General features: G+C 51.8%; 2 protein-coding genes across 5 annotated transcripts in view; both read left to right on the top strand.

Annotated features, from left to right (window-relative positions):
* VPS51 (VPS51 subunit of GARP complex) overlaps nucleotides 1–17,328 on the top strand; it is a 23,833-nt gene extending 6,505 nt beyond the window's left edge. For all 3 annotated transcript variants that reach the window (XM_019036028.4, XM_055354464.2, XM_063693245.1), the window contains 8 exons: nucleotides 13,194–13,340; nucleotides 13,416–13,635; nucleotides 13,816–14,533; nucleotides 14,897–15,112; nucleotides 15,322–15,540; nucleotides 16,102–16,223; nucleotides 16,314–16,401; nucleotides 16,947–17,328. In XM_019036028.4, the coding sequence (XP_018891573.3) occupies nucleotides 13,194–13,340; nucleotides 13,416–13,635; nucleotides 13,816–14,533; nucleotides 14,897–15,112; nucleotides 15,322–15,540; nucleotides 16,102–16,223; nucleotides 16,314–16,401; nucleotides 16,947–17,207 (1,991 nt within the window). In that variant the 3' untranslated portion in view covers nucleotides 17,208–17,328. The remainder of the gene's footprint in view (nucleotides 1–13,193; nucleotides 13,341–13,415; nucleotides 13,636–13,815; nucleotides 14,534–14,896; nucleotides 15,113–15,321; nucleotides 15,541–16,101; nucleotides 16,224–16,313; nucleotides 16,402–16,946) is intronic.
* Nucleotides 17,329–17,514: 186 nt separating this feature from the next.
* Nucleotides 17,515–21,855, top strand: TM7SF2 (transmembrane 7 superfamily member 2). Of its 2 annotated transcripts, none has more exons than XM_004051483.4 (10): nucleotides 17,515–17,687; nucleotides 18,135–18,331; nucleotides 18,431–18,485; nucleotides 18,840–19,034; nucleotides 19,111–19,214; nucleotides 20,338–20,457; nucleotides 20,538–20,706; nucleotides 20,939–21,019; nucleotides 21,101–21,223; nucleotides 21,518–21,855. In XM_004051483.4, the coding sequence occupies exons 1-10, from the start codon at nucleotides 17,636–17,638 to the stop codon at nucleotides 21,676–21,678; spliced, it is 1,257 nt and encodes a 418-aa protein (XP_004051531.1). In that variant the 5' UTR covers nucleotides 17,515–17,635; the 3' UTR covers nucleotides 21,679–21,855. The 2 variants fall into 2 exon arrangements, with proteins under 2 accessions (XP_004051531.1, XP_063549316.1); XM_063693246.1 differs by having other exon boundaries at nucleotides 17,516–17,601.
* Nucleotides 21,856–22,017: the final 162 nt, after the last annotated feature.

A 22,017-nucleotide genomic window follows, 5' to 3' on the forward strand; every position in this document is an offset into this window, starting at 1 on the left:
GTCGAATAGAGTGGAGCAAGGGCTCTTTCAAAGCCTCATGCCCAAAGGTGTTCATCATTTGACCTATCCGATGGTTTTTTGAGAGATTCCACACCACAGACTTGTCTTTATTTGACTGACTTAGAGGATACCCTATGCTAAAAGCCTTTCACGGGGGCTTTTTGTTTGTTTCTGAGACAGGGTCTTGGTCTGTCACCCAGGCTGGAGTGCAGTGCTGCAATCATGGGTCACTGCAGGCTCAACCTTCTGGGCTCAAGCTATCCCCCCACCTTAGCCTCCTGAGTAGCTGGGATCGCAGGGGCACGCCACCATGCCGGGCTAATTTTGTTTGTTTATTTTTAGAGAAGAAGTCTCACTATGTTGCTCAGGCTGGTCTTGAACTCCTGGGCTCAAGCAGTTCTCCCACCTCAGCCTTCCAAAGTGCTGGGATTATAGGTGTGAGCCACCGTGCCTGGCCACCAGGGCTTTTTAATTGTCAAAATAATTATAGGCCAATATTATGACTGCCCCAGTTGCTGGATAATAGTTGGTACAGACGTAGCCTTACCAAAAAGCCTTAATGGAAAGCCGAGGAATGAGATACCCACAGTGGCTCTGACAAGCTCTGACGTATTCCCGGGAATCTTGAAGGCCACATACATTTGTAGGGCTGTATGTTTGCTCAGGAAAGACCTGAGAATGCCCTAAGCTCTCATGCCTGGCTCATCTTGAGGCATTTCTGCACAAGCAGCAAGTGAAGGCTAAGGCTAAGTTAGAAACTGTCTGGCCGAGTGTCTTAGGTGTGCCAAAACATGCACACAGAGCCCCTCAGCAAAGACAGAGAGATTTATTGGTTGCAGGCATTTAATTTTTAATTTTAATTAATTTATTTATTTTTGAGACAGAGTTTTGCTCTTGTCGTCCAGGCTGGAGTGCAGTGGCGCAATCTCGGCTCACTGCAACCTCTGCCTCCGGGGTTCAAGTGATTCTCCTGCGTCAGCGTCCCAAGTAGCCAGGATTACAGGTGCCTGCCACCATACCTGGCCGGTTCCAGGCATTTAAAGAAATTGCTGTTCAATTATTAGCTGACCACCAAGCTGGCCAAGTAAAGATTTTGGTGACTATATACAACAAAGAACACAAACTATAGCCAGGCGCGGTGGCTCATGCCTGTAATCCCAGCACTTTGGGAGGCCGAGTCGGGCGGATCACGAGGTCAGGAGATCGAGACCATCCTGGCTAACACGGTGAAACCCCGTCTCTACTAAAAATACAAAAAATTAGCCAGGTGTAGTGGCGGGCGCCTGTAGTCCCAGCTACCTGGGTGGCTGAGGCAGGAGAATGGCCTGAACCAGGGAGGCAGAGCTTGCAGTGAGCAGAAATCGCACTACTGCACTCCAGCCTGGACGACAGAACGAGACTCCGCCTCAAAAAAAAAGAACACAAACTATATAGTATTTGCTCAGCAACTAATTAGTTCAGGCTTAGTAACTTAGAAAACTCAGTAAATAAACAAACAGCAACTACAACAAGCAGCAACAATGAACCCGAGCAGGGAAGATAATCTGATTTCCAGAGTTTCCATAATATATTATTTTTTATTTTATTTTATTTTATTTTATTTATTTTTTTGAGATGCAGTCTTGCACTGTTGCCCGGGCTGGTGTGCAGTGGCACGATCTTGGCTCACTGCAACCTCCACCTCCCAGGTTCAAGCGATTTTCCTGCCTCAGCCTCCCAAGTAGCTAGGATTATAGGCACCCACCACCACGCCTGGCTAATTTTTTTTTTTTTTTTGTATTTTTAGTAGAGATGGGGTTTCACTATATTGGCCAGGCTAGTCTCAAACTGCTGACCTTGTGATCCGCCTGCCTCAGCCTCCCAAAGTGGTGGGATTACAGGTGTGAGCCACCGCACCCAGCCAATATATTTTATATGGTTAGTTTTGAACAAAAATTGATGAGACATACAAAGAGACAACAAAGCATGGCCCATTCACAGGAAAAATACCCCAGTAATCAATAGAATTGGGTTTACTACTCAAAGGCTTGAATCTATTATTTTAAGTATGTTCACAGAGCTAAAGGAAACAATGTCTAAAGAACTAAATGAGGCCAGGCGCAGTGGCTCATGCGTGTAATCCCAGCACTTTGAGAGGCTGAGGTGGGAGGACCGCTTGAGCCCAGGAGTTCAAGACCACCCTGGGTAACATAATAAGACCCTCATCTCTACAAAAAATCTTTTTTTTTTTTTTTTGAGACAGGGTCTTGCTCTGTTGCCCAGGCACAATCTCTGCACACTGCAACATCTGCCTGCCGGGCTCAAGCGATTCTCCTGGCTCAGCCTCCCGAGTAGCTGGGACTATAGGCATGTGCTACCAGGACCAGCTAATTTTTGTATTTTTAGTAGAGATGGGATTTCACCATGTTTGGCCAGGCTGGTCTTGAACTCCTGACCTCAAGTGATCTGCCCACCTTAGCCTCCCAAAGTGCTGGTATTATAGGTGTGAGCCACTGCGCCTGGCCTCTACAAAAAAAAAAAATCTTTAAAAATTAGCTTGTGTGGTGGCATGCACCTGTGGTCCTAGCTACCTAGGAGGCTGAGGTGGGAGGATTGCTTGCTTGAGTCCAGGAGGTTAGATTGCCGTGAGATGTGATCACGCCACTGGACTCCAGCCTGGGTGACAGAGTGAGACCCCATCTCAAAAAAAAAAAAAAAAAAAAAAGAAGCTAAGAAAACAGTTCCATTTACGGTAATATCAAGAATAAAATATTTAGGAATATATTTAATAAAAGAAGTAAAGGTATTTTCAGTATTTTGTATACTGAAAACTATAAAACATTACTGAAAGAAGTTAAAGGAGGCTGGGCGCAGTGGCTCACACCTGTAATCCCAGCACTTTGGGAGGCCGAGGCAGGCGGATCACGAGGTCAGGAGATCGAGAACATCCTGGCTAACATGGTGAAAACCAGTCTCTACTAAAAATACAAAAAATTAGCCAGGCATCATGGTGGGCACCTGTAGTCCCAGCTACTCAGGAGGCTGAGGCAGAAGAATGGCGTGAACCCGGGAGGCAGAGCTTGCAATGAGCTGAGATCGCGCCACTGCACTCCAGCTTGGGCGACAGAGCAAGACTCCGTCTCAAAAAAAAAAAAAAAAGTTAAAGGAGACCCGTAAATAAATGAAGACATTCCATGTTCATTGATCAGAGAACTTTATGTTTTAACTTACTGTTTAAGATGGCAGTACTTCCCAAATTGATTCAATGTCTTCCCTATCACTTTTCCAAGTGCCTTTTTTTTTTTTTTTTTGCAGAAATTGACAAACAGCATAAAATTGTATAAGGAATTGCAGGAGACCCAGAATTTCCCAAATAACCTTGTAAAAGAAGAACAAAGTTGGAAGACTCACACTTCCAAGTTTTCTGTTTTTTGTTTTTTTTGGAGATGGAGTTTGTTCTCATTTTGTGGCCCAGGCTAGAATGCAGTGGCATGATCACAGTTCACTGTAATCTTGGCCTTCCAGGCTCATGATCCTCCCACCTCAGCCTCCTGAATAGCTGGGACCACAGGTGTGTGCCACCACACCTGACTAATTAAAAAAAATTTTTTTGGGCTAGGCGTGGTGGCTCATTCCTGTAATCCCAGCATTTTGGGAGGTTGAGGTGGGTGGATCACTTGAGGTCAGGAGTTCGGGACCAGCCTTGCCAACATGGCGAAACCTCATCTCTACTAAAAATACAAAAATTAGCTGGGTGTGATGGCACACGCCTGTAATTCCAGCTACTTGGGAGGCTGAGGCATGAGAATCGCTTGAACCAGGGAGGCAGAGTTTGCAGTTAGCCGAGATCGTGCCACTGCACTCCAGCCTGGGTGATGGAGTGAGACTCTGTCTCAAAAAAAAAAAAAAAAAAAAAAAAACCCACTAACTTTGTAGAGACAGGATCTCCCTTTGTTGCCCAGGTTGGTCTTGAACTCCTGGGCTCAAGTGATCCTCCTGCTTTGGTTTCCCAAAGTGCTGGGATTATAGGTGTGAGCCACTGTACCTAGCCACACTTCCAAGCTTTAAAACTTAGTATAAATCTACAATAACTAAGGTGGTGTAATATTGGCATAGGATAGATATCCAGATCAACTGAATAGAATTGAGAGTCCAGAACAAACCCATGTATCTGTAGTCAACTGATTTTTTTTCCTGCAAGCTCATCCTTAAGGTCAACTGATTTTTAATAAGGATGCCAAGGTCATTGAATGGGGAGAATAATCTTTTCAACGCATGGTGGAGTGCTGGGACAACTGGATATCCCCAGGCAAAAGAATGAAGTTGAAGGTGGGGTACAGCGGCTCATGCTTGAAATCCCAGTGCTTTGGGAGGCCGAGGTGAGAGGATCACTTGAGTTCAGGGAGTTCAAGACCAGCCTGGGCAACATAGTGAATCCTCAATCTCTACAAACAATTTTTTAAAAAAGCCCTACTCGAGTGGCTGAGGTGGGGTGATTGCTTGAACCCAAGAGGTTAAGGCTGCAGCTGCATTACAGCCTGGGTGAGAGAGCAAAACTCTGTCCCAAGCAAACAAACCACAAAAACAAAAAACTAAGAGTGAAGTTGGATCCCTACGTCGCATCACATACAAAAATTAATTCAAAATGAATCATAGACCTACACATAAGAGCTAAAATTATAAAACTTTTTTTTTTTTTTGAGTAGAGTTTCGCTCTTGTTGCCCAGGCTTAAGTGCAGTGGCGCGATCTCTGCTCACCGCAACCTCCGCCTCCTGGGTTCAAGCAATTCTCCTGCCTTAGCCTCCCGAGTAGCTAGGATTACAGGCATGCACCACCACGCCCGGCTAATTTTGTATTTTTAGTAGAGACAGAGTTTCTCCATGTTGGTCAGGCTGGTCTCGAACTCCCGACCTCAAGTGATCCGCCCGCCTTGGCCTCCCAAAGTGTTGGGATTACAGACGTGAGCCACCGCGCCTGGCCTATACAACTCTTAGAAGAAAACATAGGTGTAAATTTTTATGACCTTGGATTATGCAGCAGTTTCTTAGGGATGACACCCAAAGTACAAATAACCAAAGATAAAAATAGATATATTGGACTTCATCAAAATTTAAATCTTGTGCTGTAAGGACCCTATCAAGAAAGTAAAAGGATCCTGGGCAACATGGCAAAACCTCATCTCTACGAAAAATACAAAAAATAGCCAGGGATGGTGGTGTACACCTGTAGTCCCAGCTACTTGGGAGACTGAGGTGGGAAGATTACTTGAGCCCAGGAGGTTGATGCTGCAGTGAACTGAGATTGTGCCACTGCACTCCAGCCTGAGTGGCAGAGTGAGACCCTATTTCAAAAAATAACAATAAAAAAAATAAGGCCGGGCCCGGAGGCTCATGCCTGTAATCCCAGCACTTTAGGAGCCTGAGGCGGGCAGATCACCTGAGGTCAGGAGTTCAAGATCAGCCTGGCCAATATGGTGAAACCCCATCTCTACTAAAAATACAAAAATTAGTCAGGCGTGGTGGCAGGCACCTGTAGTCCCAGCTACTCAGGAGGCTGAGGCAGGAGAATCGCTTGAACCCAGGAGGCGGATGTTGCAGTGAGTCGAGATCAGGCCACTGCACTCCAGCCTGGGCAACAGAGCGAGACTCCGTCTCAAAAATAATAATAATAATAATAATAATAATTAATAATAATAAAAGGACAGCCCACAGAATGGGAGAAAATATTTGCAAGTTAGTTATCTAATAAAAATCTAGTGTTCAGAACATATAAAGAACGTTTTTTAGCTCAGGGCTAAAAAGACAAATAACCCTAATTTAAAATGGGCAAACAATTTGAATAGACACTTCTCCAGAGAAAACATACAAGTGGCCGAAAAGCACATATAAATATGCTCAGCATCATTAGGTCTTAGGGAAATGCAAATCCAAACCACAAAATGCTGCACCCAGTGTGGAAGACAGTTTGACCATTCTTCAAAACCACACACAAGGTTACCATATGATCTGGCAATTTTACTCCTAGGAATATACCAAAGAGAATTGAAAACGTATGTTCACACAAAAACATGTACACAAGTGTTCATAGCAGTGTTTTTTTTTTTTTTTTTTTTTGAGATGGAATCTAGCTCTGTCACCCAGGCTAGAGTGCAGTGGTGCCATCTTGGCTCACTGTAACCTCCGCCTCCCTAGTTCAAGCGATTCTCCTGCCTCAGCCTCCTGAGTAGCTGGGATTATAGGTGTGCACCATCACACCCGCCTAATTTTTTTATTTTTATGTTTTGTATATTTACTAGAGACGGGATTTCACATTGTTGGCCAGGCTGGTCTTGAACTCCTGACCTCAAGTGATCCGCTTGCCTCGGCCTCCCACAGTACTGGGATTACAGGCATGAGCCACCATGCCTGGCCAATAGCAGCACTTTTTATAATAGCCACAAGGTGGAAGCAATCCAAATGGCCATCAATTGATGAATGAATATAAACAAATATCCACACAGTGGAATATTATTCAGCCATAAAAATAGATATAACATACTGACACAGGCTACAACATAGATTAACGTTGGAAACATGCTAATGTTTCGTATGCCTATGATTCCATTTCTGTTAAATGTATTCTGTAGCGAATAGACAAATCCATAGAGACAGAAACTAGATTAATGGTTGCCAAGTTCTAGGAGTGGGGGAATAAGGAATGACTGCCAAGGGTTAGAGGGTTTCTTTAGGGGATGATGAAATGTTCTGGAATTACGTAGTGAGGTTGTTTGTACAACCTTGTGAATATATTAAACATATTAAAAACCACTGAATTGGTATATCAATTATATCCCAATTAAAAAGAAAACCAGGCATTGAGGCAGATTTGGCCTGCAGGCTGTAGTTTGCCAACCTCTCACCTAAACATTGAGTTTCATTATGTAATAATGCATTTACTTGTGTCAAAATTAGAAAGATCTCAAACATTATACAGGGAAAAGCCTCTCCTAATTCTTTTCTCTAGGCAAAGACAAAGCAGTCTTTGACAGTACATTTCACTGAAAATTAACTGAGCCCAGGTGGGATTATGGCTCATGCCTATGAGCCCAGGTGGGATTATGGCTCATGCCTATGAGCCCAGGTGGGATTATGGCTCATGCCTATAATCCCAACACTTTGTGAGGCAGAGGCAGGCAGATTGCTTGAGCTCAGGAGTTCGAGACCATCCTGGCCAACAGGTTATACCCGTCTCTACAAAAAATACAAAAATTAGCTGGGTGTGGTGTTGTGTCCCTGTAGTCCGAGTTGCTCAGGAAGCTGAGGTGGAAGGCTTGTACCTGGGAGGCAGAGGTTGCAGTAAGCCAAGATTGTGTCACTGCACTCCAGCCTGGGTGACAGAGCCAGACCCTGTCTCAAAAAAAAAAAGAAAATTAACAGACATACAGAAAAGTGCACATAAGTGGACAGTTCCATGGATTTCACAAAGGGAGCACAGTCACATAATCAGCATCCAGGTCGGGAAACAGCATAACCAGCAAAGCCCCCTGAGCCTCCTACCAGTTACCACCTAGTCCCCTCCCAAGGTAGCCAACATCCTCGCATCCAGATGGCTTTCACTCTCCCTGGTTGCAAACTGCTTTTCTTAACAAGCTTTGTTTTTTTGTTTTTTTTTTGAGACAGAGTCTTGCTCTGTCATCCAGGCTAGAGTGCAGTGGCCCAATCTCGGCTCACTGCAACCTCCGCCTCCGGGGTTCAAGTGATTCTCCTGTCTTAGGCTCCCAAGTACCTGGGATTACAGGCACCTGCCACCACACTTGGCTAATTATTGTATTTTCAGTAGAGACGGGATTTCACCATGTTGGTCAGGCTGGTGACCTCAGGTGATCCACCTGCCTTGGCCTCCCAAAGTGCTGGGGTTACAGGCATGAGCCACTGTGCCCAGCCTGCTTTTCTTAACAAGCTTGAAATGCAAAGATAAACAGTGTAGTCTTTGTGACTGAATGGTGTGGATGCTTTTCACTGTTGTTTTTGGATATGGTACAACTTTTATCTCCAGTGTAATGGCTCCATGGCTGGGAAGGCAGCGACAATGACAGCACACAGCAGTGTTGGGTTTTCTTTTACTCTATTTTCCTAACAACTTAGTGTTTGGATTTTACCCTTTAGAAGTTGGATTCAAGCTTCCTTCTTGAGGTAGCCCCTAAGTGTCATGGGCTCAAACACCCACTACCAAAAGAGTCTGCTCTTTTCATGGTAGCTTTTGGCAGACCTGGAAGGAGATTGTGTCACATGGCCTGTAAACAAAACCAGTAATTCACTGGGTGAAGACCAAATGCCTCATCAACTGCCAAGCCTCTGTCTGTCTCCCTTAGATCAGTAGCCCATGATCCCTTTACGAACCTCAGCCTCGGCTCTGCTTTTATTGTTTTTCACTGCATAGCGCTGCCTTTGCTATATCCTTTAGTTCACCGTCTATGAATTGGCAAGAAAAATTTTCCTGCCAGGCATAGTGGCTCACTCCTGTGCTCCCAGCACTTTGGGAGGCTGAAGTGGGAGCATTGCTCGAGCCCAGAAGTTTGAGACCAGCCTGGGCAACATAGAGAGACCCCATCTCTACACAAAATTTAAACAAAAATTAAAAAATTAGCCGGGTGTGATGGCGCTTGTGTGTAGTCCCAGCTACTTCAGAAGCTAAGGTAGGAGGATCGCTTGAGCCCCAGAGTTCAAGGCTGCAGTAAGCTGTGTTTGCACCACTGCATGCCATCTTGGCTCACTGTAACCTCCGCCTCCCCAGTTAAGGTGATTCTCCTGCCTTAGCCTCCTGAGTAGCTGGGATTATAAGTGTGCATCACCATGCCTGTAGACAGAGCAAGACCCTATCTCAAGCAAAGAAACCCAAAATAATTATGATTTTCCCAACAAAATGCAGGCAATGGTCCCTATGGTCCCAAAAGTAATATAGATGTTTCATATCATGTGATTTTATTCCTTAGTAACCTTCCTTTCTATGAAATCATCTCTAAGAGGGCTAAATGATCCTTTCTTGTGGACTGTGTGTTAAAATGAAAAGTCCATTTTGCTGATACGTAATCTACCTTTCCATGTAATTTTTTTAAAAATCCCTTAATAGCTCTACAGATGTGAGCCCTGTAGATTCTTTGTCTCAGACAGTTCTTTCTCTTGTATTTTCTCTAATATTTTTTTCCTGCATTTTTTGTTTCTGTTTGTTTCTTGTCAAATTGACATCAATGCTTTTCTCCTTACTCACCCTTCCAGCTGTCTCCCCAAGTGGGGTAGATTCCCAGTGTTGCTTGGAGAACATTCCTACAGTCCCAGAGCCACACACAGACCAGGTGTGGGTGTGTGAAGGCTCACAAGTGATTGCAGTTAGATATTTCCAGATTCTTCTTTATAAATGCTGATCAGTTTGCATAACCACCAGCAAAGAAGAGAATACCTCTTTCAATCTTTGACAATCTGAGAAGTGAAAAGTGGTATCTCTTATTGTTTATAGTAACGTTTACAGGGTTTTTTTTTTTTGGTTTTTTTTAGGGCTTTCTATTTATTCAATTATTATTATTTGAGACAGAGTATTGCTCTATTACCCAGGTTAGAGTGCAGTGGCACAATCTTGGCTCACTACAACTTGTGCTTCCAGGGTTCAAGCGATTCTCCTGCCTCAGCCTTCCCAGTAGCTAGGATTACAGGCACCTGCCACCACGCCCAACTACTTTTTGTATTTTTAGTAGAGACAGGGTTTTACCATGTTGGCCAGGCTGGTCTCAAACTCCTGACGTCAAGTGATCTGCCTGCCTCGGCCTCCCAAAGTGCTGGTATTACAGGCATGAGCCACCGTGGCCGGCCTATTTATTTGATTATATCATCTGTAAATAGTGATACTTTTCCCTCCTTTCCAATTTGTGTATCTCCATAATACATCTCGTGCCTCTAGCTGAGTTGGCTAATGCCCCAGAACAATGTAGATAACATTGGCAATCAAGGTTGTCCTTGCCATGTTTTGACTTTAATTGGAGTGCTTCTAGCACTGCCTCGGTAAACATGATACTGAGTTTTGGAGGTCAGGGAAATATTTAGCTGCTCATATGTTATTGAGAGTTTTTTAAAAATCAAGAATAGATGTTGAAATATCTCATCTATTAACATGGCAAATTATTATGAGATCCTCTAATTCTGAGTCATCCTGGCATTCATGAAACAAAAACCCTTTTGTGTTTATCAATTATTTTAATATGCTGCTGGATTTTGTTTGCTTATTTGTGCATCTCCATTTGTTTATTTAATTCATCCTTGCATCTCCATTCGTAAGAGATATGAATGTGTATATGTGAGGTATTTCTGTTATGTTTTCGTAACAGTGTGATGTTTGTTCCATCAAGTTTGTGTGAGAGCTGTTCTCGTTTCTCTGCTGGGGCAGTGTTTACACAGAGAATTGGAAGGCACTGTCCTTCAAGCCGCCGCAACACCCCTGGACATCTGGGCCAGATGCCTTTGTGTGGAGGCGAAAGGGGAGAAGGACCTTTCTTTCACAACATTTTCTAGTTTTTCTGTTTCTGTTTTCTTGTTTTTTGCAATCCATTTTGGTAAATCCTATTTTTGTAGCAAATTATCCATTTCATCCATAGAATTCACCAAGCCCTTACCAATTTAGTGTTTTCTTGGTATTTTACCCATGCTGCAATTTCAGTTTTGATTTCCTTTTCTGACCTCATAATTGGTTAACAATGAGGTTTTTTCGGCTGGGCACGGTGGCTCCTGCCTGTAATCCCAGCACTTTGGGAGGCCGAGGCAGGTGGATCAATTGAGGTCAGAGACCAGTCTGGCCAACATGGTGAAACCCTCTCTACTAAAAGTACAAAAATTAGCCAGGCATGGTGGCACGCGCCTGTAATCCCAGCTACTCGGGGCTGAGGCAGGAGAATCGCTTGAACCCAGGAGGTGGAGGTTGCAGTGAGCTGAGATCGCGCCACTGCACTGCAGCCTGGGCGACAGAGGGAGACCCTGTCTCAAAAAAAAGAAAAGAATGAGGTTTTTTTCTTTGTGACCTACCATATGGAAATGTTTGTATAAATTTTATGGCATTGTTTGGGAAAAATGCAAACTGTATGCTTCCTATGCTCTCACATCACCACAATCATGACCACAGAAGAGTTCTGTGACCAAATGTGTTGGGTTTCTTCCCCACACACCAAGCAGCAGACACCCGCTGGGTGTCCTCTGATTTAATTCCAACACTATTTACCCAGAGATAGCATCAGATTCCATGAGTTGAGGGCTGAGTCCCCAAGTCTGCCTCCCTTCAGGCACTAGTTCAGTCCCAAGTCTGCCTCCCCACTTTGAGGCACTAGCTGCAGGTCGGGGCCTCAGGCCTCCAGAATTTCTGACTAACTGGCTCCAGGTAGGGGTTTCTATAACTCCCTCTTTGGGCTCAGTTTGCTGGAGCGGCTCACAGAGCTCAGGATAACACATTTACCAGTTTATTACAAAGGATGTTACAAAGGGTACAGATGAACAGGTGCATAGGGCAAGGTGTAGGAGAAGGAGCATGGAGTTTCCATGCCCTCCCCGGGCGTGCCACCCTCCAGGAGCCTCCAGAGCTGAGATCACGCCACTGCACTCCAGCCTGGGTGACAGAGTGAGACTCTTTCTCAAACAAAACCAAACCAAAATATCTCCTGTTACAGATACACATTTCTGTCTTACCTGCTTCGCCTTTCTTTATGAACATTGTTGGTATGTTCAATGGAATTAGGGAAATTAGTTGGGAAATGTTGGCAATTGTTGGACAAGAGATGATAGTGGCTTAGAAAGAAAATGTTGCAGGTAGACCTTCCATGACTTGGTAATGGATTGATTACTAGGTATATTAATCCAGGTTCATACTGCTGTAAAGAACTGCTGGAGACTGGGTAACTAATAAAGGAAAGAGGTTTAATTGACTCACAGTTCACAGCATGGCTGGGGAGGCCTCAGGAAACTTACAATCATGGCAGAAGGTGAAAGAGAAGCAAGGCATCTTCTTCACAAGGCAGCAGGAAGGAGAAGTGTTAAGCGAAGCAGGGAGAGCCCCTTATAAAACCATCAGACCTCGCCGGGTGCGGTGGCTCATGCCTGTAATCCCAGCACTTTGGGAGGTCAAGGTGGGCGGATCATGAGGTCAGGAGATCAAGACCATCCTGGCTAACATGGTGAAACCCCATCTCTACTAAAAATACAAAAAATTAGCTGGGTGTGGTGGCAGACACCTGTAGTCCCAGCTACTTGGGAGGCTGAGGTAGGAGAATGGTGTGAATCTGGGAAGTGGAGCTTGCAGTGAGCAGAGATCGCGCCACTGCACTCCAGTCTGGGCGACAGAGCGAGACTCAGTCTCAAAAAAAAAAAAAAAAAAAAAAAATAGGTGGAATTGAATTGAATTGAGGCGGTCAGTGAACAGTCAGGAACATTGGAAGGCTCATCCATGTGGATGTGCACAAGGAGGTGACAGGAGGAGGAGAAGAGGAGGAGGCAGTGATGGGGAACTGAGAGGAGTGTCAGAGGACAGTAGAGACAGCAAAGAGGAGGGTTGTGGCTTGATGGCATGGTCTTCCTAGAAGCCGGGGTTTTGAAGAGAGGAGATCTAGGCATGATTTAGAAGCATGAAGGGACCAGGCTCCCAGGCACCTGGTGTGTGAAAGGAAAAACAGCCTCCCTAGGCAGGATTCTATCAGGACCAAAGGGAAAGGGCCCTTCAGAGAAGACAGCCCATGTTCCGGAAAGCATGTGAAAGGCTTTGGGAGGTCTGGACAGGAGATGAGGGTCAACAAGAATGTATTGCCTCATCCGGGCAGTGCGCTGGGCACGCAGATGCGCTTGGGAGCCAGCGGTCCCTGCCTTGGCTGCTTGTGGTCTGATGGAGCAATTGAGGCACAGTGGTGGCAGCTGGCTAAGCACCTGCGGCCTGCTTCGGATCTGGAGTAATTCTGAGGGCCGGCTCTCCTGGGCACCAGGGTTAGGGGATTACGGGGAGTATGTGAGTAACGCCTGCTTTGGGAACATAAACCCCCTCCCCCGCCCCCATGTGCGCTGTGACCCACGCCCTCGCAGTCCTTTCTCTCGAATCATCCATGCGCCCCTGGAGCAAGCTGGGGCGTCTGTGAAGGGGTGGGTGAGAAGGAGCTGAGGTTGCGCCCGCCCTGCAGTCACCTGCTCTCCCCTTTTCCCCGCCCCTGCCCTCCTAGACACCATCCGGAAGATGAAGAACGATTTCCGGAAGATGGAGGATGAGATGGACCGGCTGGCCACCAACATGGCAGTGATCACCGACTTCAGCGCTCGCATCAGCGCCACGCTGCAGGACCGCCACGAGCGCATCACCAAGCTGGCAGGTGGGCGCCGCCGGGCAGGGCCTGCAGTGGGCCTTCCCTGGGGCTCTGGGTCTAACGTCACCCTCCGTCCCCCAGGGGTCCACGCGCTGCTGCGGAAGCTGCAGTTCCTCTTTGAGCTGCCCTCGCGCCTCACCAAGTGCGTGGAACTGGGCGCCTACGGGCAGGCGGTGCGCTACCAGGGCCGCGCGCAGGCCGTGCTGCAGCAGTACCAACACCTGCCCTCGTTCCGAGCCATCCAGGACGACTGTCGGGTCATCACGGCCCGCCTGGCCCAGCAGCTGCGGCAGCGCTTTAGGTGTGGCCCCTCTGCCCTGACCCAAGCGCTCCCGCCAGCCCCAAGCCCCATCTGTGCCCGGCTCCTGGGCCCTCCTGGAGCTGTCGCCCTGCCCTGTGTGTGCTTTGCTTTCCTGCTCCTGCTCCTTCCCCATCCACCGGCAGCCCCGGCCCTGCCCTTCACTACCTCTCCCTCGTGCAGGGAGGGCGGTTCAGGCGCCCCGGAGCAGGCAGAGTGCGTGGAGCTGCTGCTGGCCCTGGGCGAGCCTGCGGAGGAGCTGTGCGAGGAGTTCCTGGCGCACGCCCGCGGCCGGCTGGAGAAGGAGCTGAGAAGCCTGGAGGCCGAGCTGGGGCCCTCACCTCCGGCTCCCGACGTGTTAGAGTTCACCGACCATGGAGGCAGTGGCTTCGTGGGCGGCCTCTGCCAGGTGGCGGCGGCCTACCAGGAGCTGTTTGCGGCCCAGGGCCCAGCAGGTGCCGAGAAGCTGGCGGCCTTCGCCCGGGAGCTGGGCAGCCGCTATTTTGCGCTGGTGGAGCGGCGGCTGGCGCAGGAGCAGGGTGGTGGTGACAACTCACTGCTGGTGCGGGCGCTGGACCGCTTCCACCGGCGCTTGCGGGCTCCCGGGGCCCTGCTGGCCGCTGCCGGGCTCGCAGACGCTGCCACGGAGATCGTGGAACGAGTGGCCCGCGAGCGCCTGGGCCACCACCTGCAGGGTCTCCGGGCGGCCTTCCTGGGCTGCCTGACAGACGTCCGCCAGGCGCTGGCAGCGCCTCGCGTGGCTGGGAAGGAGGGCCCTGGCCTGGCCGAGTTGCTGGCCAATGTGGCCAGCTCCATCCTGAGCCACATTAAGGCCTCTCTGGCAGCAGTGCACCTTTTCACCGCCAAAGAGGTGTCCTTCTCCAACAAGCCCTACTTCCGGGTACGCCTCCTCTTGGGTGTTCCTTGTTCAACCTGCTGGTTGATCCTCCAAAACCTTTTATACCAGTGCTTGGGAAACTGGGGAAATCAGGCACTCTGGGTGTGGTTTCAGGTTCTTATGCACGGTCTGGGGGGTGGGGAAGGCTCAGGGCATCTGCAGCTGGGCTGAGAAGCAGGGCATGGTGGGGTCCCCAGTGTTGGCTTTCTCTGCCCCCACTCAGGGAAGCTGCTCCAGGGTACTTAGAATGCAGGATGATGCTGTCCCTTGCAGAGGGGGCTGGGGCACTTAGAACCCCAGCAGAGGGTCATTAACAGCCCTACCTGGAAGGGGACCTGCTGTGGACCTGGGCACCTTCTCTTGCAGGGTGAGTTCTGCAGTCAGGGTGTCCGTGAGGGCCTCATCGTGGGCTTCATCCGCTCTATGTGCCAGACTGCTCAGAGCTTCTGCGACAGCCCTGGGGAGAAGGGGGGTGCCACACCACCTGCCCTGCTCCTGCTGCTCTCCCGCCTCTGCCTGGACTACGAGACGGCCACCATCTCCTACATCCTCACTCTCACTGATGAACAGTTTCTGGTGCAGGTGAAGCACTAGCTCCTAGCCGGGCAGGGAATGGTGTTGCTGGGAATGCAGGTGGCTGGACAGTGCCCTCATGGCCAGACCCCAGACCAGCTGCCTGTGTGTACCCCAGCCTTCACCTTGCCCGATCTGTGCCCAGCTCCTGGTTGGCAGTGGCTCCTGAGCTGCCCCCGCCATACCCACTCCCTCTGTCCTCTGCCTCCTTGGCTCAGGATCAGTTCCCAGTGACGCCCGTGAGCACGCTGTGTGCAGAGGCCAGGGAAACGGCGCGGCGGCTGCTGACCCACTACGTGAAGGTGCAGGGCCTGGTCATATCACAGATGCTGCGCAAGAGCGTGGAGACTCGCGACTGGCTCAGCACTCTGGAGCCCCGGAATGTGCGGGCTGTCATGAAGCGGGTGGTGGAGGATACCACCGCCATCGACGTGCAGGTGCTGCCCAGGCTGGCCAGGGGAGCCCTGACGCAGGCTGGGGGTACTGTCCCTTCAAGAGGGGCTGGGGCAGCAGAGGATCACTAGCAGTCCCTGCCTGGAGGAGGGGACATGTGTATCTGGGCTTCTCATGGGGCCAGTTCTGTAGCCAGGGCGTCCGTGAGGGAACCCCAGGGGAACAAGTCTCCAAGGATGAAGACCAAAGGGGCTGGGGAGTGCCGATGGCCACGGTCTTGTTCCTCCTCAACCCAGGATTATGACATCTTCGCCCCTATTTTACCTGTGGAGAAGCAGAGGCTCAGGGTTACCCAGGAAGTCAGGGCAGGGTTGGTGCTGGTGCTGAAGATTAGACCTCAGACCAACTCTTGTATCCTGCCTTTGCCCCACTCCACTGGTTCTGTAAATAGCGACCATGTACCTACTAAATAGCAGGCCCCGCGGTGATTACCCTGTGATCCTTGTGATGCTTGAGTAGCTGACTTAGGGCATCCTCAGCACCGATGATGGGCTGGTGGTTTCCCCTGACTCGGGCCTCCTTGCAGTACCTCTTTTTACCACCAGGTGGGGCTCCTGTACGAAGAGGGTGTTCGCAAGGCCCAGAGCAGCGACTCCAGCAAGAGGACCTTCTCCGTGTACAGCAGCTCTCGGCAGCAGGGCCGCTACGCCCCCAGCTATACCCCCAGGTCTGGCTGGTCAGGGGAGCCCCAGGGGGAAGGGACAAAAGAGGGCGAAGGTGCAGGGCGGGCTCTGATTCCTTGTCTTCCCCAATCCAGTGCCCCGATGGACACCAACCTCTTGAGCAATATCCAGAAGCTATTCTCTGAACGTATTGATGTGTTCAGCCCTGTGGAGTTCAACAAGGTCCGACTTCCAACGTGACTCAGACTTCCAGGGATCCCGGGGAGGGTTGGCTGGAGCAGCCCCACACCTGCCCAAGGAGCCCCAGGACTCTGTGACCAACTGGGGGTGACCCTGACCCTCCAGTCTCTGTCTCTAGGGCTGTTTTTAGGTAGTACAGAGTGCCCTGCCCCCAAATCCCACAGCCCTTGTCCCAGTCTTGGTGTGTGCCCCGCCTGAGTCTGGGTGCTGACCTGGGATTACTGTTTACCCTTGTCCTTATCCCCACAGTAGTCTTGAGTCCTCCCCAGGGTTTTCTGTTCACCCATGGTCCCTGCCCCGCCTCACTCCAAGCTCAGGGATGCCTCTGATTGCTGGGCCCTACCTGTCCCCTGCCCTCCAGATGACGGCGCTAACATTGTATCCCTCCCCTCTTATCTGGCCCCGGAGACTTTCTGCCTCATCCCAGCTACTTCCATCGTATGTCTCCCGGGCCCCTGCTTGGAACTTGGGTGTCCCCCCCACACACCTGCAGTCCCCAAGCTGCATCCCTGTATCCCTGCCTGCAGGTGTCGGTGCTGACCGGCATCATCAAGATCAGCCTGAAGACGCTGCTGGAGTGTGTGCGGCTGCGCACCTTTGGGCGCTTCGGGCTGCAGCAGGTGCAAGTGGACTGCCACTTTCTGCAGCTCTACCTGTGGCGTTTTGTGGCCGACGAAGAACTCGTGCACTTGCTGCTGGACGAAGTGGTGGCCTCTGCTGCCCTGCGCTGCCCAGACCCTGTGCCCATGGAGCCCAGTGTGGTCGAGGTCATCTGCGAGCGCGGCTAGGCGCAGCCGCTGCCATGCACCGGTCTGTCCCGGCACCCCATGGCAACCAGGATCTGGTCTCGGTGGTCCTTCCCCGCAGGCAGGTGTCAGGACCGGCCTAATAAACATGTGTGGCCTCCTCCTCTCGCTTGCTGGGCGGGCCTTTCCGGGGGCGGGGTTTTGAAGCTGAGGCTTCTGAGGCGCCCGCGTCGGGTCCGCCCCCGAGCGCCGATTGGCTGGTGTGCTGGGCCCAGCATGGGCAGGGGGCGGTTCCACTTAAAAACCCTGGGACAAGAGCGGTCCTTGTCTGCTTTCGGTGTCCAGGCAGGTACAGGCGCCGCGGGTCCGGATCCTCCGCGCGGCCGAGTCCATCTCCTGGGAAATGGGGCGGACAGTGTTTCCTTGACCGACTATTGTGAGCGCCCTCTCTCTCCGGCGGAGCGGAGACCATGGCCCCCACTCAGGGCCCCCGGGCCCCGCTGGAATTCGGAGGGCCCCTGGGTAATGGGGCAGAGAGAGGGGACCTGGGGCAAAGGCTAAGCGAAGGAGAGCTGGAGCGGGTGAACTAAGAGCGGGGGCGAGATCTGAGGATGGAAGGCTTTGGGGGTGTCGGAGGCAGAGGGACCCGGGGGTTTGCAGCGAAGGGTGTCTGGAGAGGGAGAGCTGAGGAGGGGCCGGTTCTGGGGGCTGCAGAACGGGGATTTATGGTGTCGACTGGGAGCAGGAGGAGGGTCTTCGAGGGGCCTGGGGGCGGGGGACTAAGATGGACGCCTGGGAAGGGAACTGGGAGGCAGCGGGGTGCCTGGGGGCCGAGGGCTGAGGACGGGGTGCGGAGGCGCACTCTGGGAATGCCGAGAGGGTCCCGCAGAGACGTCAGGGCGCCCGTGGGGGCCGGCGGGGAGCTGGGGGGCTAGGGGCGGACGCCCGACGTGATGGCCCTTCCCGCAGGCGCCGCGGCTCTGCTACTGCTGCTGCCCGCCACCATGTTCCACCTGCTCCTGGCGGCCCGTTCGGGCCCCGCGCGCCTGCTGGGTCCACCCGCGTCCCTGCCCGGGCTGGAGGCGCTGTGGAGCCCACGGGCGCTGCTGCTGTGGCTCGCCTGGCTCGGCCTGCAGGCGGCGCTCTACCTACTGCCGGCGCGCAAGGTGCGGGCCCCGCTCGCGGACGCTCGGGGGAGGGAAGCGGATGGGCTCGGCGAGGGAAAGGACGCCCCGGGCCTTATCAGAGCCCCCTTGGACCCGCAGGTGGCCGAGGGGCAGGAATTGAAGGACAAGAGTCGCCTGCGCTATCCTATTAACGGTGCCTAGGGGACGGGCCCTCGCGCTGGAGTTAAGCGGCCAGGGGTGGAGCTCCAGGCCTAGCGGGGAGGTCCACGGAGATTGGCCCCCACCCCAGGCTCCTTTGTGTGCCTCTGCTACGCCCAGGACAGACGCCGGGGGCTCTCCCTAAGCCCCTCGTCCCCACAGCCTTACCCCATTTACTGCTACTCCGTGCACCACAGCAGTGGCTGGGGTGATCCTCTGAAGGCCAGGGTGGCAGCCTAATGCTTGGGGCAGGGTCTGTGGCCCCCCTGAGTTTTGGGCTCTGCGTGTGTTTGCGGGGTGGGGATGTGGAGGCGCGCAGCCCCAGGGCTCACTGTGCGCTGTGGTTCAGGCTTCCAGGCCCTGGTGCTGACAGCCCTGTTGGTGGGGCTGGGGATGTCAGCGGGGCTGCCTCTGGGGGCGCTCCCGGAAATGCTCCTGCCCTTGGCGTTTGTCGCCACCCTCACCGCTTTCATCTTCAGCCTCTTTCTCTACATGAAGGCGCAGGTAGCCCCAGTTTCGGCCCTGGCACCTGGGGGGAACTCAGGTGAGATGGGTCCTGGGGTGGAGATGGAGGCAGATCGGGGCGTCTGCCTGTACATTCACTCTCCAATATTCTCCAGGCAATCCGATTTACGACTTTTTTCTGGGACGGGAGCTCAACCCTCGTATCTGTTTCTTCGACTTCAAATATTTCTGTGAACTGCGACCCGGCCTCATCGGCTGGGTATGTTGGGCTTGACTGAGCTGGCCTCAGGCCAGGGGGAGGTTAGGGTGGGTGAGCAGCGCTTGGGCAAGGCAGGGCCAAAACTGTGCAGATGCGAGTCATTAACCATTCATATTCCACAAACATTTGTTCAATCCACCTGTGCCTAGGTACTGGGAGACAAAAATAAAGTTAGAGGCAAGAAAAACATCTTTGCTGCAGAGAGCCTACATTCTGGTGGGAAAGACAGAAAAAATAAGTAAAATATATACAGCATGTCAGGGATGACGTTAGGAGAGCACGTGCAATTCTCAGCAGCAGTCAAGCACAGAATCTATTTCCAGGGAGTGACCGCATGCTGCTTGATGGTCAAGGCAGTGCAGAACCTGAAATTGATCGCTGGGGTTAGCAACCTACCCGTCACTAGTGGCCTTGACAACATTCCAACTGTGATATCTGGTTCTGTGGCCAAGATTACCCAAAGAAACTCTTGGGCAAGGCCTCTCCTGTCGCCCTGGAAATTATCTTACCCAAGGCATGAGTGCCAGGTGCCAACCCTGGATCTGGGTCCTGGCCTGATGACAGGCACATCTGAGGACACTTTCTCATCTGTGAAATGGGATAAAATTAAAGCTTTCTCCTAAGATTACTGGGAAGATTAGAACAGGTAATCTTTATGATAGAACAGAGCTCAGTGTCAAATGCAGGTGCCCAGCACGGGCTTGCTCCGGCTAGCCACCACTGAGCACGTACCACTTGCCAGGGATGCTATGGAGGGCTTCAAACACGATGATGCCATTGAGTCATGACAGGCCCATGATTATCCCCATTTTTCACACAGGGGTGGGGGAAAGTAGGCTGTGGAGAGGGCAAGCAACCTGCCCAAGTGATGATGCTGAGATTTGAAAACAGGTCTGTTTGAGCGCTGAAGCCTTAGCCCGAAAGGGCTTGGGACAGACAAGGCAAGAAGAAACAGGCTGCGGGCACCTCCCTGTCCACAGTCTCTGTCCTTGGGTCTAGGGCCTGGATCCACTTAACAAAGAGCTGGAGTGTAACTGACAGTTGAGAAGGGCAGAGGCTGGCCACTGCTCTGCCCAAGGCTGCCACTTCTGTGTAGACTATTGCCTTGTTCCCTCTCCCCCAGGTCCTCATCAACCTGGCCCTGTTGATGAAAGAGGCAGAGCTTCGGGGCAGTCCCTCACTGGCCATGTGGCTGGTCAATGGCTTCCAGTTACTCTACGTGGGTGATGCCCTCTGGCACGAGGTGAGGCTGGACTGGACGAGGGTGGGTGTCTGAGGGCCGCATAGGGACTAAGCCAGTGTGTCTGGGTCTTGTCCCTGCAGGAGGCCGTCCTCACCACCATGGATATCACACATGACGGGTTTGGCTTCATGCTGGCGTTTGGGGACATGGCCTGGGTGCCCTTCACCTACAGCCTGCAGGCCCAGTTCCTGCTGCACCACCCGCAGCCCCTGGGGTTGCCCATGGCCTCTGTCATCTGCCTCATCAATGGTCAGTCAGGAAGGGGCAGCAGGCTGGGCCCATCTTCCCCCTCTCCCTTTGATTCATGCTCTGTTTACAAGCACCACCACATAGGTGCTAACCCCCAGGGTTCTCTAAAGCCAGGGCAGGGTCCTGGGGGTCCAGGCAGAGTCTGGGCTGCAGACAAGTTGGGCAGATGTTCGGGGTCAGGCAGGAGGCTGCAACCCTTGACCTTGACCACCGGTTCACACTCTCTCACCAGCTATTGGTTACTACATCTTCCGTGGGGCGAATTCCCAGAAAAACACTTTCCGAAAGAATCCTTCTGACCCCAGAGTGGCTGGTGAGCTGGGTCTCTAGGGACATGGGTGAGGTGGGGCAGCTGGGCTTCCTGGGAACTCTCCACCCTGCTGTCTTTCCCCAGGGCTTGAGACCATCTCTACAGCCACAGGGCGGAAACTGCTGGTGTCTGGGTGGTGGGGTATGGTCCGCCATCCCAACTACCTTGGAGACCTCATCATGGCTCTGGCTTGGTCCTTGCCCTGCGGTGAGTGGCCCATGTGGATATGGGTAGGGACATGTGAGGGGAAGAGGTGGCTCAGCGACCACAGGATGCCTACTTTGGGTATGCACCAGTGAGAGTAGTCAGAGAGCTGGGGGTGGACCCAGTGTGTGGCTGGGGCACACCTCTGTGCCAACCTAGTACCGTGTGCTTTGCTGCAGACCCTGGCGCTTTTGCTGCTGAGCCCCGATGCCCACATGAGCCATGAGGTGTGGAAACGTTTGTGAACTGCGGGGTGGAGGGGCCGGCAGGGTGGTCACAGAGCCTCCTTCTCTACAGGGGTGTCACATCTGCTGCCCTACTTCTACCTCCTGTACTTCACCGCGCTGCTGGTGCACCGTGAGGCCCGGGATGAGCGGCAGTGCCTGCAGAAGTACGGCCTGGCCTGGCAGGAGTACTGCCGGCGTGTGCCCTACCGCATCATGCCCTACATCTACTGAAGCGGCTCCACCACCCCAGGTGGGGGCATGTGCCCACTCATCCACCAGCACACCCAGGACCAGGAGCCTCGACACACTTGGGACTCAAGGGCTTGCACCCCACCCAGCCCTGAGGATGAACAACCTCAGAGAAGACGTGGTTTAGAGCAAGGAAAAAAATGAAACCAGTGACCAAAATCGGAGATGCTCTTCCTCCTTTGGATAAACACTGGGAACCCTTGGTGCACTTCTCTCCCCTAGGACTGGCTGGGTCAGCACTGATCAGGGAGAAGCTGAGCAGTGGCTTGTGGGCCCAGGAATCTGGGGTCTGGTGGGACAATAGCTATCCCTCAGAAACAG

This window comes from Gorilla gorilla, chromosome 9 (genome assembly GCF_029281585.2).
Source record: "Gorilla gorilla gorilla isolate KB3781 chromosome 9, NHGRI_mGorGor1-v2.1_pri, whole genome shotgun sequence".
NCBI classification, from domain to species: Eukaryota; Metazoa; Chordata; class Mammalia; order Primates; family Hominidae; genus Gorilla; species Gorilla gorilla.